Source organism: Silene latifolia, chromosome 2 (genome assembly GCF_048544455.1).
Source record: "Silene latifolia isolate original U9 population chromosome 2, ASM4854445v1, whole genome shotgun sequence".
In the NCBI taxonomy this organism is placed as follows: domain Eukaryota; kingdom Viridiplantae; phylum Streptophyta; class Magnoliopsida; order Caryophyllales; family Caryophyllaceae; genus Silene; species Silene latifolia.
Genome location: NC_133527.1, coordinates 193,748,332 through 193,764,172, shown reverse-complemented (window position 1 = coordinate 193,764,172; position 15,841 = coordinate 193,748,332). Strand labels below are relative to the sequence as shown.

The following is a 15,841-nucleotide window of genomic DNA, read 5'->3' as shown; positions in this document are numbered from 1 at the left end:
AATTTTTTTTTTTATCGAAGTATGTCTGGGTGTTACTATTTAACAAAATTTAACAATTGATTATTTCGGTAAATATTCGGATATCAACAATCAGATATATCCGTAGTTCCTCGGATCAGGCATCGAAAATTTTGAACTTTAAATCGGATATCTGATTCACGTAATTTCAATTCAACAATTTTTTCACTCCTCTTTAATTATTTTCTAGTATTTTTAAATTACATTTTTCGTTATATGTTTTCCTGGTATTTTCATTTTAAAAAAATTATTGCCTATTATAAGCAAGTTATTTTTTTTGTAATTTTTGCTCTATTATAAGCAAATTATTATTATTTTTTCGGTGATTTATGCTCTATTAAGTTGATAAACTGAATTTTTTCACTTGTTGATTTTGTTAATTTTAAATATATATATTTACCCATTAATGTTTAATTATTTAAATAAAACTATAAACTCTACTGCTCCGTACTATTAGGAGTAATTGATTGTCAAATGTCAATGGTATACATAAAGGAGTTTATTCAACAAAAGATGTTGGATAATTAATTCACATACAGAACATGGGGCCTAAAAATCAGGAAACTAAAAACCGCCTTTGACCTATTGACTTTTAACCACAGAGCGACACGTAGGTTCTGTGGTTGTTCTTTTAATGATTAGGATTGTAAGTTTTTAAATATATAATTATTTTGGCCGAATTTAAGTTGATCATCATTGTTCACATATCAAGTCTCATTTATAAAGCATAAACTATGTGGAATATTGCTTAGTTATTATGAGTGGTAGGGTAAATTTCAAACAAAATTAATTCTCATCAAAGACGTGGGCCCTTGAACTTCCTGCTTTTAAGGATTGCTCGACAAATAAGCTTTGTGGTTGTTCTATTAATATATATGACTACTTTTAAGGATTGCTCGACAAATAAGCTTTGTGGTTGTTCTATTAATATATAGGATATTTACAACCGATTTCATATTGGTATTTGAAAATCTTCATATAGCGAAATTAGCATACAAAGTATAACATTATTCGGAACTTGGTAAAACTAAAGTAACTACTGGTCTAACACCCGATAATGAAAACTCATTTAATTTTTTTCCTAATTGTATCTTTTGTCAATCTTCTATTCTTCATGAAACAAGTAGAGGACTTCAAGTAGTACCAACACCAAGAAAGTCAATGAAAGGTGGATGTGAAGTGGAGACTTGTGATCTACTTCCTTCATCTACATTTGATAGAGTTGATGATTTGGAGACAATACATGGATGTCTTTGGTGAGTTGAAACTAGTTGAAAAGTTGGATGAAAACTGTTGTTGTTATTGTTGTTGTTGTAGTACATTGATTGTTGCATTGGCCTATCCAAACAACTGTTATGGTTGAACATGCTCACTTTGTTTTGGACATTTGCACCTACAAAAATAATTAAAAAATAATAATATTAATGACAAAAAAATAGAAAAAGAAAGTAAATCTACAAAAAGGATGTATGAAAAGTTGTTTAAATCCCCAAGTGTGTGCATTTTTCATGAGATCAGCAAATCTCTTGTTTCCTTGGTTGTTCACTAGCATAGACCAAGTACACAACAATTTTTTTTTTAAAAAAAATCTTTTTAAGGCAAATTGTAATGTGGAAAGGTAAGTCTTGTTTAAAAGTTGAAACAGTCTTAAGTTTATAACATACTCGTACTCTGTAATCATTAAATGAACCACATAACATGGAATAGTTTAGGCGATTTAAGAAGGTAAACTATAGTATATGGTACATTAGGCCATTAGGGTATATAAGTACACAAAATGAACTATGAACACACAAATTAAACAATAAAGTAATTATAATTCAAAAATTAAAACATAAATTAAACAAATGTAAATTATCAACAATAATAAGAACACAAACCTGGAAAGAATTCCAAAGGAGATTGTTGAGCATAAAAACCAATGTTTTTACTTGTGATTGCTTGTCCAAAAATCATACCACCACCATTAGACACAATATTATTATTCTTGTCACATGAACTTCCATAATCTTCTTCATTAGAAGACAATGAACATGAAGATGATCTCCTAAGATTATTATTATCGTCACGATTATTATTATTATTGTTATTATAATTAATTTGAAGATAATTAGGAGGTAAAAGAGTTGATCTTCTTCTTCTTCTAAAAGAAGAAGATTGTTCTCTATATTTTCTAGCCATAATAACATGCCAATGATTTTTAACAGCATTATCAGTTCTACCCGGAAAGAGTCTTGCAATCATAGCCCATTTGTTTCCATACACTCTATGTGCTTGCATTAATCTCTCTTCTTCCTCTTCTGAAAATGCCTTTCTGTTTATTCTTGGGTCTAATTGGTTGAACCACCTCAATCTACAACTTTTACCTTCATTATTCCAACAAAAAACACGTCAGTCTTTTGTAAAACCGTTTTATACTAATACTAACTATAAGATCATGAGTTCATGACCCATGTAAATTTAAATGCAGTTACCAAAATAACCTGTTTTACAAAATAAGATAAAGAAAATTCATGAACTCTTTTACTTAGGTTATTCATTGTAGTCAAAATATGAACATTAATACGTTACTATGTTTCACTTAACGGTAGATATCAAAATATGAACATGAATTATTTTCTTCTGAATGGAAAATGAGATAACGACACATTAAACAGAAAAGTATCAAACTATTAATTGGTTTATATATGAACATGAATTATTTGGTCCTGATAAAACCCGTATGGAAAATGAGATAACGACACACAAAACATAAAAATATCGACTAATCGAAAATAAAAAGAGAAATGAGAAATAATAACCTGATCTCCCTTCCAATTTCTCAGCAATAAGATTCCAATTTTGAGGACCATAAATACCAACAAGTTCCTTAAGTTTATTATCTTCAGCAGGTCTCCAATGTCCTCTTGCACATACCTTGGTTTCTTTTGAACTTCCCACCATATTATTCATATTATTATTATTATTATTATTATTATTATTATTATTAAAATTATTAAAATTATTATTAATATTAAGATCAATACTTGAAATTACATGTTTCTCCCTAAACCCATCTCTATGCATCATGAAATTGCTCATAAATTTAGGTTTTTGTAAGGTTAAATCAGGAAATACACTCATAAACATGTATGTAAGTATGTAAATTATGGAAGAAAAATATGAAGGAAAGTATGTAAATTTATATAGAAATAAAATTTGAAATCTTGACAAGAAATGATTGATGACAAGTTTAACCAATGTGAAAAAGAAAGTAAATTAAGGGAAGTTTTTATTATTTTGAAGGGAAGTTATGAGATGAAAACACTTGAAAATGGGAAAAGTGTTGCTAACAGAAACCTACATACATACAACAGTCTTTCTTTTCCCTTGCTTGTCTCTCTCTTTGGGTTAAATAAATACTTCTGTTTCCAAGTTGTTAAACATCCCGCTGACTGACCTTTCATTATGTAAGGTAACAACTAGTCTTTTTAAAAACCGTCTTATGGATAATAACGAGTTTTATATGAGATAGGATAATTCGCATGACTATTCAATAACAAGTTTAAAAACCGTCTTATGGATAACAACGAGTTTTATACAAGGCGGGATAACTCATAGGACTATCTCATAACAAGTTTAAAAGGTGTTCAACAGATCCCGGACTCGAGGTTTTTTTGGGCCAATTAACTAGTTACACAAGATAATAAAACTCTAATAACAAGTTTAAAAGGTGTTCATTAGATCAAGTATCATATTACTGTTATTTCAGGCAAAACTGGCTTTTTGAATTAGGTCTATGAAATTTATTAGACGGCCCTAGTAACACGAATTTTATGCACTTGTCATTTTGAATATTATTCATGCTAGCCGATCCCAAATCATTTTAGGATTAAGGCTCTGATGTTGTTGTTGTCATTTGAATATTATTAGGTTCATAACAGGTGTTGATCTGACGCGTAAAAGTTAAAACCGTCTAAGTCAAAGTTATACAAGACATTAGGTTTAGGATACAATTGAACAAATTAAGTTAATGAATTAGTTTGTTTAATGTTTGGTTAATTTGATCAAAATAGTGGTACTAACAAGCTAACTACTTGATAACAGAAAAAGATGAACTAGAATTTTGAAGTTCCAATTAAAAAATGAATTAGAGTCAAACCTTTCCCTTTAAATGCATTGATGAACAACCACAGGAAAGGAATGAACGTGTGCATTAACTAATTTTAATAAGAGTTTTACTAAAAATTTAGTTTAAATTAGGTCTGACTATTTCTGTTCATAATAAATTTGGTAAAACGGTCATCCGCATTATCACACGTCTAGGATTATGGGAATTTGGAAGTTAATTAACGTATTTAATTGGTTGGTTAAGCATTTTTGTCCGTGCAATTGACTTTTTTTTGTTTTTTTGTTTTTAATCCTAATTAATTATGTTCAATTGAATCTAGGAAATCGACATATAAGTACTACGAGTACATGTACAAATTTGACCTTTATAATACGGATTATCCATTATGTGAGACAGTATTATAGTGTAAGATGGTCTATTTGTATAAAATCATTCTTTTATTAATTATTAATAATAACAAATGAATGATTTTTTTTTTATAGAAAAGATGAGTCTCATGGTTTGAGACCGTCTTTTAACAATTTTTATTATAATATGCTTGAAAAAAAGTTACTCGTATTAGACCGAGTCATTTTACGAATATATGTCGAAAAGAGGTTTTGTATAAGGTTGTCTTCGTCAGAGCTTACATAAACATGGCTAAAACTATAATTTTGGTAACTTTATCGTACAGTCTTAATATTAATATTAGATAACGGTTTATGTACTACACGTAACATATATGGAGTAGCTAGATACTTTAAATTTTTTTAAACTACAATTAAAATGTTCTTGTATAACCTTCTCTTCAACATTAACTTTCATTTTATATAATCGTCGCATATAAGAATTTGTAGTAACTTAGAAGTAGTTTTTATTATAACTAAAACTTTTTTTCCTAGTATGTTCCTTAAACAAAGGGGTAAGGACAACACATAACCCAAAAGGATCTAAAACTAGCCTTCATTCAAGGGAGAGAAAAAAAGACATTACGCAATTACACATGTTCATTTAGTAGATATTGAAGAACTAACAACAATCAAACGTACACATGAATGAAATCTCAAAAGTTACAAGAAAAAGGAAAGAAAAGCCAACGATCAAATTTAATTGTTTTTTCTAAACACAAATTGAAACAAAGAAAGGAACAAACAATAAAGCTGAAGTCATATTGCTGTTAAAATCACGTGCACGTGCACTGACTTTATACAAATATATGAAGAAAGATGACACACATAAATAGTAGCACTGTCTTACTTTGGAGATGTTATTATCACTATACATCAATTGTGTTGTGTGTAAATCTATATTTCTTTAATAACTTCTTGTATTTTGCAATTAATATACATTTGAAATGATGAAATAATAGTTGGTCTTTGTAGACGATTATATTCGTTTAAGTGTAAAACGAGTCAAATATTACCCTAAATAGGTGGATAGGACAAGAGTCGACCTGACTCGGGCCCCGACTCAAAACCGACATGCAGCCGAATGGAAGACCTATCAGACCCGAAACCCGAATTGACCTGACCGGTTGACCCTATTCAATCCAACGCGAAGTTTATTAGATACTGACCATATCCCCAAATAACCTGATAACAACTCACCCGATAATAACCTGAACGGATGAACCTGAATGACTCGACTCGACCCCGTCCTAATTATTGCAAACACGAACAACCCGAACCCTACCAGGTCTAGACAAGAGTTTGTCATTCCTTATGCAGTCTATTTTCTGTGCCATTCATTTGTTTAACTCGTTTTATTTTTTATGGCGGATATGTCCGTCTTAAAGAAGAATTTCGGACGGAAGAGTATATATATTGGAAATGAAAGCTTCATTGATGGGTCCAATCTATGACTGAAGAGTACAGTATATACATATTGACTCCTGCAATTACATATTCCAAAATACAAAAAATACCATTAAAACCAGGTAAAAGGATGATGGTATATTTCTATCTTAGGAATGTCTTCCTTTGTGTTTCTATTCTTCTTTACTAGTCTTCATACTTATATAGAATAGAGTGAAATTAAGGTTGAAATTTTACCTCTTCATGCACTCAACTATCTGCATGGTAGATAAATAAGATAATTTTGGGTATTTGTGTTACTTGCATAGTTGCATGCATGCAATATGGTGAGTTTAGGAAAAATGAATATAAGAATTCACCTAAATTTTGTCTTTTCTTATTTGTTGATCGTTGAATGGTCTCAATTCATATGACTATGTAAGACATGTTAATTTTATTAGACAATATACATACAATATTATTTCTAATATATTTTGAGAGAGGTAATATGAATGTTTGGACCGATATTAGTTTAGGTCGGATTATTAGGGCGATTAAAAGAACGATTAATAAGTTTACACACGATCGTTAAAAGCGTTGTGCACACAAGATAATAATTAAGGTTTAGTTATATGCGACTAAAAATGTCATTAATATATACCCGTCCTACAATTTATGGCGGTTAAAATTCTATTAACAAAGTGACAAGTTGGCGACTGATATCAATCGCCTTTTGGCTAATCCAGTCGCCAATTTGGCTACTGGATTATAACGGCCTCTAAAAGTAGTCACCCATTTTATTATTTAGGCATGACGGGGTAGACGTAAGGAGGACAGTCCTCCCGAAGGACACAAGAATTTATCCGCCATTTAATAGCATTGCTTGGTTATGAGAATTAGTGTACAAAAAATGCTACTACTACTACTACATGTCATTTATGTGGAGATAATAAAACATGTTGCGTGTTTGACATGATGTCATGTCTAGATCATACAACATCGGGAACTTGCGTTTGCTTGTGTAAATATTCTAGGGTTTTGTCACTCTATTGTGTTTAAAATTGCACTTAAATAATTAAATCCCCAAACACAAAATCCGTAATGTAAATAGATAAAATGGGTTGTTTATTATTGTTACTTGTTAGAAGTAATTAACAGCAGCATTTCGTTGAATTAGATTAGAAGACTGGGTTGGGTTAATACGTATGAAGTTGGTGTAATGTTGATGAAGTTTGTGAGACTAATTGTCTTGTTTATGGGATTCAGTAGTTAAATTCCGTAATATCATGGAGACTAATTGAGTTAAAATAACCCGTTTTACAATACACTTCTGTAAAATTGTCTTACACAAGTTTATATTTGTATAGGAATACTATTAACGGAAAATTACATTTCACATATAATACGGCTATTTTATATACAAATCTGTTGTGCGGAAGCGTGAATATCACCATGTTGGGCATCTGCTGCATCTGTGTCCACAATCCATAATAGTACGATATTGTCCGCTTTGGGCCAAGTCGTCACGGATTTACTTTTGGGCTCCTTCCCAAAAGGCCTCGTACTATTATATTTTCTGGACACTTATAAAGATGATCTTCCATTTTTATTCTACCGATATGGGACAAGGGTTTGCACCCTAACAAAATCTTCCATACAAGTATACAGCTAACCATCAGATATGGAGGCTAATACTCGATTATATTAATGTGACATCCTTTTTTAAAAGGAAAAGGAAACTACTACCAAGCACGAACTACCAATATAGGTAAGGGCTTTAAGTAGCTAGGTAAACTGATTGCAAAATCTGACATCTTAATTTAGATAATTTATCATTTTCCAACTTGAGAAACTTTATAAATTAGTAGGCCAAACCTTTATCATCACCTCCTCCTTGGTTTTCTTGTAGGGATGAGCTAACTCAATGCCAAGAAGCTCATTTATGGCAATCAACTCGAGTTTGCCTTACCTAAGAGTCGTTTGGTTACATAGAGGAATTTGTAATGCCTAGGAAGTCATAAAACACGTGAATTTAGAATTCATGTGGATCGCAAAATATTATTTGGTTGCCATAAAAGAAGTGCAATTCATGTAGGCATTATCACTTACCTATGAAGGAATTGGAAGTAATGGATGTTCCGGGTGTAATTCCGGAGCAGGATTTATGACCACTTAAGCTCGTAGAATGACGTCGTTGCTTGTCTCTTCCTTTCGCTCTCTCCTGTAAAGATGAACAAACTGAGGGCTCGGCTTGGTACCGAGCGTACTCACTCCGACGCTCAAGTCAGTAAACTTAAAGAGATAAGTTGTGTGTTAACTTGGCAAAGTATATTGTAGAGGGATAAGGGAGTTTATACCAGATTTTCGGTTAGTTTTGGGATCCTTTTCTCAATGAGAGAAGTGGAGTATTTATAGACTTTCACCTTTTGTCACGTAGTGGCCAAGTGGCCAAGTGGCTAGCAGGTGGAAAGACTACCTTACCCTCGGCCGAGGGACCCATGCCGGGACGACAGGCCTGGTTGACTCCATGCCGAGGGGACTGGATGTGAGTACGCGGATATGCCTCTCGGTCGGCTAGTTGCCGAGACCCAAGTGACAGGCCGACAGGCTATGTCGGTTAGAATGTCTAATACGTCGACTTGATGTTTTTTGGCTTTGACATTGCTCAGTATGTTGACTCGGTCAGCGGGTGCAGAATATGCCCCATCAATGGAAACTTCCAATTCATGGAATTAGGGTAATCAAACAACATACCCATTTTGCAATTCACATGAGTTTAAGTTTCTGTGTTGTTTAGTGGGTAACTAAACGACCCCTAGTGTCTTAGACCAAGTATCAATATAGTAGGGAAATGACGAAATTAGAATTTGAAATTAAGGAACGAAAGGATATTAAGAGGAGAACGACGTACCCAGTAATACAATAAAGGAAATTCAAAACAATTCTGAAATTCTAAATGTTAAATTTTTTAAAATCTCTTCATCTAATAGGCCGAGCGCTTTGGATAACCTTCGCTTTAGTTCACTTAAAACGTGATAGATAATAAATTGACATGACCTCTCGCTAGATAAACAATTGAGACTTAGCCTTACCAAAAATTAGAAACCATGAAAACCTATTTTGTGAGGGAGTGCGCTCGGCCAAACCGGGGTACAAACCTTGTTACGTAGGGGAAGTGGGTGATAAATGTCTATCCACCGAATTCGTGTTGATAAGGGTTGTATCGCCAAAGTGTGCCCAAGTTAATGTGGATTTGGATCATGGACATATTTATTCGAAATTTGGGTTGAACTCAACAAACGTATTCTCGACCATAGCCGGATGTATTTTGGGCTAAAGATAAATATTAATGTAATTTTATCGACCAAGAGTTCTAAAAGTAGAATCGATTAAAGAGTTAATCTACCGAGTTATATTGATGAGGGTTGTATCGCCAAAGCGTGCCCAAGTTGATATGAATTTGGGTCTTGGAATCATTTATCAAGTTGGGTAGAGGTCACTAGATAAATGGAATAAAACTTGTTTAAATTCAAATTTACGAGTATTATTATTTTAAAAACGACAAGTGTTTTATTCCTTCTATTTTTTGAAGCTAGTCAAAACATTTCCAACGTGGCAGAGACATCTAGGTACCTATCCCTATCTACATGTGCCAGGTCACGAGGGAAGTCAGGGAAGATAGAGCGGGCGAGGTAGGTGGCTATGCCGCCATAGACAATGGTGCCCGACTTCTTCTTTCCAACAGCATCAAAATGCTGAGGAGTCAGATAGGCAAAATTAAGAACAAAGGGGCCCTCGCTATCAATATTTAGATAGCCCCCAAGAATCGACAACTCAATATTATTAATGTTATAAGGCTCTTTACGGCCGAAAATCGTCCCTAGCTCCGTCACTATGTATTGTTTTATGTAAGGTGATTATCTGCATTTTTGTTTCACTTCTTCTACGACAAACCTTTGAGACAATCTATTTCAAAGATAATCATCGGATGGTAAATTGTTTTATGAACAATGATAGGGTGTCACTGGGTGGTATTGAATTTCACTACGACCTTCTCACATACACAATGAGGACTTTGTATTACGGAAAGAGAAATGTGTCGGATCTATAATTTACATGTGAGAAAGTGATACTAAAACTCAATACCACCTGATGACGCTCTCTCATTATCCTTGTTTTATACTCCGTATATTGTTATGTATATGGTTATAATTAAACAATCTCAAATAAAATGATCATAATGATGCAAAACCAAGACCATGAAATCAGGATTTAATTAGGTTGGTTATTATTTGGTCGTATAACATGGAAGAACATGCATTTGGAGTGAACCCCCACGTACGATGAATCAAATCAAGGTTAGGGATGAGAAAAGTGTGCAGGTCAATATTATGTCATGTAGATTATATGATTGGCCCACCAACATGTGTACATATATAAGTGGGCCTGTTGAACTCAAACCCAACTACTTGCATGGCCCACATGAAAGTGGGTCCACTACTCTAGAAAGCATAGATAACTAACATGAATGCAACATGCAAGAATTTTAGGGTGCAAACAAGAATTTGACTTGGTCTCCTTGCCTTCAAAATGATCATAAATCTATAAGCAAGCATATGGTCATATGGAAATCAGTTGGCCTTGTCTAAAGGCAAAATCTATGACATATAAACATGATGCTAAATTATCTGAGCCATTTTCATGTGACATTGATATTAGACCTGGCAAACAACATAGACTATCTCGATCGGGCCGACTTGTCCTACCCACGTTGTTAGGTCGGTCTTTGAATGGTTCGTCCTGTCCGGATGCTTCTCGCTCATTATTCCGGCCAGTCCAAGGCCTGAAAAGAGAGGAGCCCGATTCACCAAGCACACGAAAAACAAAAAAAAAAATATGTTCTAAGAGCTGGGTTCATGGACTTCTTGTATGTGCTGGCAGGCTGGTTTAGGGCTTGCCCAGAAGAGCTCGGTCTATGACCAACTCTAAATCTAATTGTCATATATGTGATTTTAAGTATAACGGAGTAACTGCTAGATTAAGGTGCATACATTGACATAAATTATTGCTAACTTTTAGGATATTTTCTTTTGGACTTAATTTCAGTTCTTATAAATTCAGTTAGGACATAAATTATTGCTAACTGCTAGATTAAGCTGAGTTTTACTAAAAGGATGATATTCTTGATATAAGTTTGAAACCGGTTGTGACTTATGATAGTATCACAATCGCCGATACAAATCCCCTTTAAAGTCAAAATTAAAATTAGAAAATAACAATTGTACATCAGATATATTAATGACTATCAAAAATAGCAGGGCCATCCAGAAATCAGAATCACTTAAACATCAGTGCGTCTTGCTTCAGACGGGCCTTTTTGACCTGAAATAATAAGACGGGATTTTGTAACCATTTTACAGTTAAATGTGACCACTATTGAAAAACCAGTTACCATAAACTGTAACACTGCTTATACCATTGTGGTTACATTTAACTATAAAATGGTCACATATATCCGTCTGAAAAATAAGACGAAAAATGTCCGTCTGAAACAAGAATTTGTGCATAAACATAGGCCAATCCAGAATTCCAGATGCATTATTATTCCAGTACCTAAAAATGACAATATGAGTTACTCCATTAAAGGTAAGAATTATAAAGAAGTGTACCCTAAACTTTTTAGGTCAGTAAAATCATAATCATCATCTGCATGACCTTATTTCTTCTTTATTACTATGATTCAGTAAGATCAGTGATGCAATTATGCATTTAAAATAATTAATAACTTGCATTGGCATTTAATTTGATGCTACAAATAGCAAATATAATGAAATGTATTTTAATGATTTTTGCACGATGTTAACAACTCAATAGTACCTGAATAGTAAGTTATACTACAGGTAGGAAACCAATCCTCTCCATTTCTTTTTGATCCATTTTCCTTCACAAACATTATTACAGTATATTATATATTTCAATCTCGATCACTTATTTACCTTTTTATTTTCAAGTAAATCTACAATCATCTGATCGGACCCAGATTTAATCCGAATCTTTGAGAAGTAATGAACCTTCATTTCTTTTTGAGAAATGGGGAAGATCCTTACTCATACATGTACTACTACATTATAATAAGCATAACTAGTGTATGTAATACATTTTTATGTAGCATGCAGTTGTATATTGCTGATGATATATTTTGCCAGTGATTCAGCTGATGAATTGAAGCAATTGTCCACCTAATAACTCAACTTATTTACTAGGACTCTAGGAGCAATGTTATGGACAGTCACTTTCGAGTTTTTTCCGATCTTCTCTTTTCATCAAAAATGATATAATTATACTTTTTATAAAGGAGGTGTCTCATGTCTACCCCTAAAAATCCAGAAATAAGCATGTATTTCTTCCGTCCCTTTTATTTGTTTACCTATTTTATACTATTAGGTGTCTCATTCATTTGTTTACTTTTCTATATTAGATGATCCATTTTATTTCAACGGTCCAGATTATATTCCGGCGTCTTCCAACGTCTTTTGAGTTATGCATGAAAATAAAGAGATAATGAGTATAGAATAAAAACTATTATTATTATTATATGGTTCTTAGAGCGGAAATAGATAGAAAAGAAATGGAGAAGATCCTTTTGCAATTTAATGGAACACATCTATTATGATTCACTTGTTATCCACTAACAACCACCACTAATGATCTCTCTTTTTCTTGGTCCAAAATCAAAGTTAAACAATTGATCGGGGTAGTCCTGCACGGAGGGAGTATTACTATTAACTATAGGCATTAACATGTTGTGACTCGGTTGTCTTTGCCTTAGTGGTACAACCAAAGGGTAGAGAGTTCAATTGTTTAAATAAATACTTGCAAGTAGGTCTGATAAATGGGTCACTTGGGTTGAGTTTGGGTCGGATTATATTGGGCCGGGTCATTTTTGGGTCAATAACTTATCGGGTCGGGTTATTTTTGGGTCGGGTCACTTCGGATCAGGTAATTTTGGGTCGGGTCAATCTGGGTCATTTCGGGTCATGATTTTGCCTTAATTAAATCATTTCGGGTCATTTTGGGTCACTTTGGGTTGGGTCATTTTCGGGTCGGGTCACTTTCAGATGACATATTTCGAGTCATTTTCAGGTCTCGGATCAGCCTTATCAGGTTGGGTCAGCTTTGCAAGGTCTACTTGCAAGCATTATATTTAATAGGAATATTTATAATAGTTGGGTCTCAACCATCACCTTAAGGTTTTGGTTGAGGCCCAACTATTATAAATATTTCTATTATCACAGATGAACCATCTCAACCAAAACCTTAAGGTGATGGTTGAGACCCAACTATTATAAATATTTCTATTACGCTCTCTCACTCAAATGCCCGTTGGGCTTGAAGAGTGGTTAGTTGTGCACCGGCTCCCCCGAACCATCTCAACCAAAACCTTAAGGTGATGGTTGAGGCCCAACTATTATAAATATTCGTATTAATATTCAAATGAATACAACATTTTAAAATGAAATAGGTACAATAAATGACCGGGACGGGGAGGGTATAAGATATTTTAGTTTGTTTAGTGAGTGGTGACTGGTGAGGGACAAAGTTGGAAATATAATTCCCTGAAGAGTAAGAGTCAGAATAACTCAGAAGCAAGGATGTATAGTGTGTGATAAAAGATGTAAGAAGCAAGTTAATTAACTGTGTTCATCAAAGGAATGCAGTATACGGGAAAAATGACCGGCTTTTCATTGATGTAATGATGTGTAGGGAAGATGAAGATGGAGCTGTTCCTACATATATTTGCACTCTTTCCTCTTTGTTTTTACTGTATTCATTTTATTTATATCGACACATTCATATAAGTGCAGGGGCGGACGCAGGAATTTATCGAAAGGGGGCACAAAATTTTTTCCGATGCATTATTTTTTATTTTAAACAGCATTTTTTTATTACGGATTTTTTTTCCTCCCAAAAAATAGAAAAATAACTAATTTTAATAATTTTTTTAGTTTAAAAATTAGTATTTTATTTTGAACTTTCTTCTGAAATATTTAAATTTGAAATAAATGTACTTTGTAAATAAAAATAAATAATATCTCCTATGATAAGATATATTATATTCTAATATTTAAATAAACACTAAACAGTAAACACAAGTGGTTCAATGGTAGAAAAGGTGGTATGTAACCTCGAGGTCAAGGGTCCAAACCTTGGGAGGAACATTTTTTACATATAAATTGTAGCTTACTAACGAGATGGGCCTTGAGATCATTACACAATTGGAACATTTTTTACATATAAATTGTAGCTTACTAACGAGATGGGCCTTGAGATCATTACACAATTTAACAAAAAATTATTTAATAAAAACCTAGGACACCAAGAATCGAACCTGTGACTTTTCAAGGGTCAACTAAAGGGCTTACCAACTAAACCACATAAACCTATTGATCATTTTTGTTACTTATAAAAAATTTATCCCGCAAAATTCATGGTGAGCACGTGCCCACCCGGGCCCCCTAGATCCGCCCATGTATAACTGATACGGAGATTAAGACGTTCTTATAGTGGGTAATGAGACTGATTCTAAGAACACAAATTCTCATTGAAGACATGACATATCCGTCACAAGCTTGTGACGGATACCACTTTACCTCACAATGTAGATAACCCGTCACAAGGGAGACCAATTGTTCTAAGAAAGAGGAGTTTGACATGTTTAAATAAAAAATGGACATTAATTAATACGAGAAATACATGTTTTTTGTGTAATACAATTTTATACAAAATATTGTAAAACGAATCCTACTGATCATAACTGATTAACTGTGGCTTCGTTTCTTCAGAGTTCAGAGTCATTTTCATATTAGTGGCATCTGTTTTACCCGAAATTAATGTGAAAACGCTTTACAGAAGATCAGTAGTAGACGTACTGTACAAAAAAAAACCGTGCACCTTAGATTAACTCATCATGGACCTACGTTTTGTTTCCGCCAGTGAGGCAGTCACTAAACTGTTCCAATAATACTGATTTGTGTAAATGCATTGATGTTTGTGAAATCAGCAACAATTATAGTTTCCTGTAATGCAATTACAAGGACTTATTATCAACATAAAACCTAATGGGGCCAGGTTCCAAGTTCTTTTGTGCTCAAGTTTTCTACAATTTCCGACAAATGGAAAATTCAATGTGCAATAATACAAACCTAATAAGGTTTTCCTTACCTCTTGACCATAAGGCCAGGCTGATGACACTATATTGGGCTCGTCTTTTGCATTGGACTCAGGGTCGTCTAATAATATGTTCAAAAGGTACTCAAAATCGGACCCCAAACTCAATCATTTGTTTTTGCGCGTAAGTGGTAAACAACCCCCTTAAGTTTGCTTTGATGTGAGTTTAGCCCCCTTAAGTTTACTTTGGAGTAATAACCCCCTTAACTTTGCTCTAACGTGAAATCAAGCCCTTTCATTTTTCCGGTCAAAATCTCACCGGATTCTCAATTTCTCACCAATTTCTCAACAAAATGTATACGCGTCTTATTTTACCATATTATCCAACAAGACCTATTTTCTAACTCTCACTTTCTGTCTTTCTGTTTTCCACCTCCACCAAGTCGGAGTAACTTGGAGTAGAACTTTTGAACCAAAACATTCATTGCAGCATACAATCTCTGCATTAACGGTTAATGAAAAGAGAAACATTAATGGAGAAGATCACAGTCCATGAGCTATGAAAGCTCTTGCCAAAGCAAATGAAGATATAAATCCTTTACACATCACACCAAAAAAAACGAATGTATCCAGCATCCAGACACTAAACACGGGGCAATCGAAATTCGAAAGTGTGAAATTTATACATAATATATTAATATGTACAACAATATGAGAAATTGGTGAGAAATTGAGAATCCGGTGAGATTTTGACGGAAAAATAAAAGGGGTT

General features: G+C 33.5%; 1 protein-coding gene across 1 annotated transcript; it reads right to left on the bottom strand.

The window, feature by feature from the left end:
• Positions 1–957: 957 nt before the first annotated feature.
• Positions 958–3,462, bottom strand: LOC141644145 (uncharacterized). The gene is made up of 3 exons (XM_074453618.1): positions 2,820–3,462; positions 1,899–2,384; positions 958–1,411 (listed from the first exon to the last, which is right to left on the bottom strand). Exons 1-3 carry the CDS (start codon positions 3,145–3,147, stop codon positions 1,152–1,154), a joined length of 1,074 nt encoding a protein of 357 aa, XP_074309719.1. The 5' UTR covers positions 3,148–3,462; the 3' UTR covers positions 958–1,151.
• Between the last annotated feature and the right edge of the window lie 12,379 nt (positions 3,463–15,841).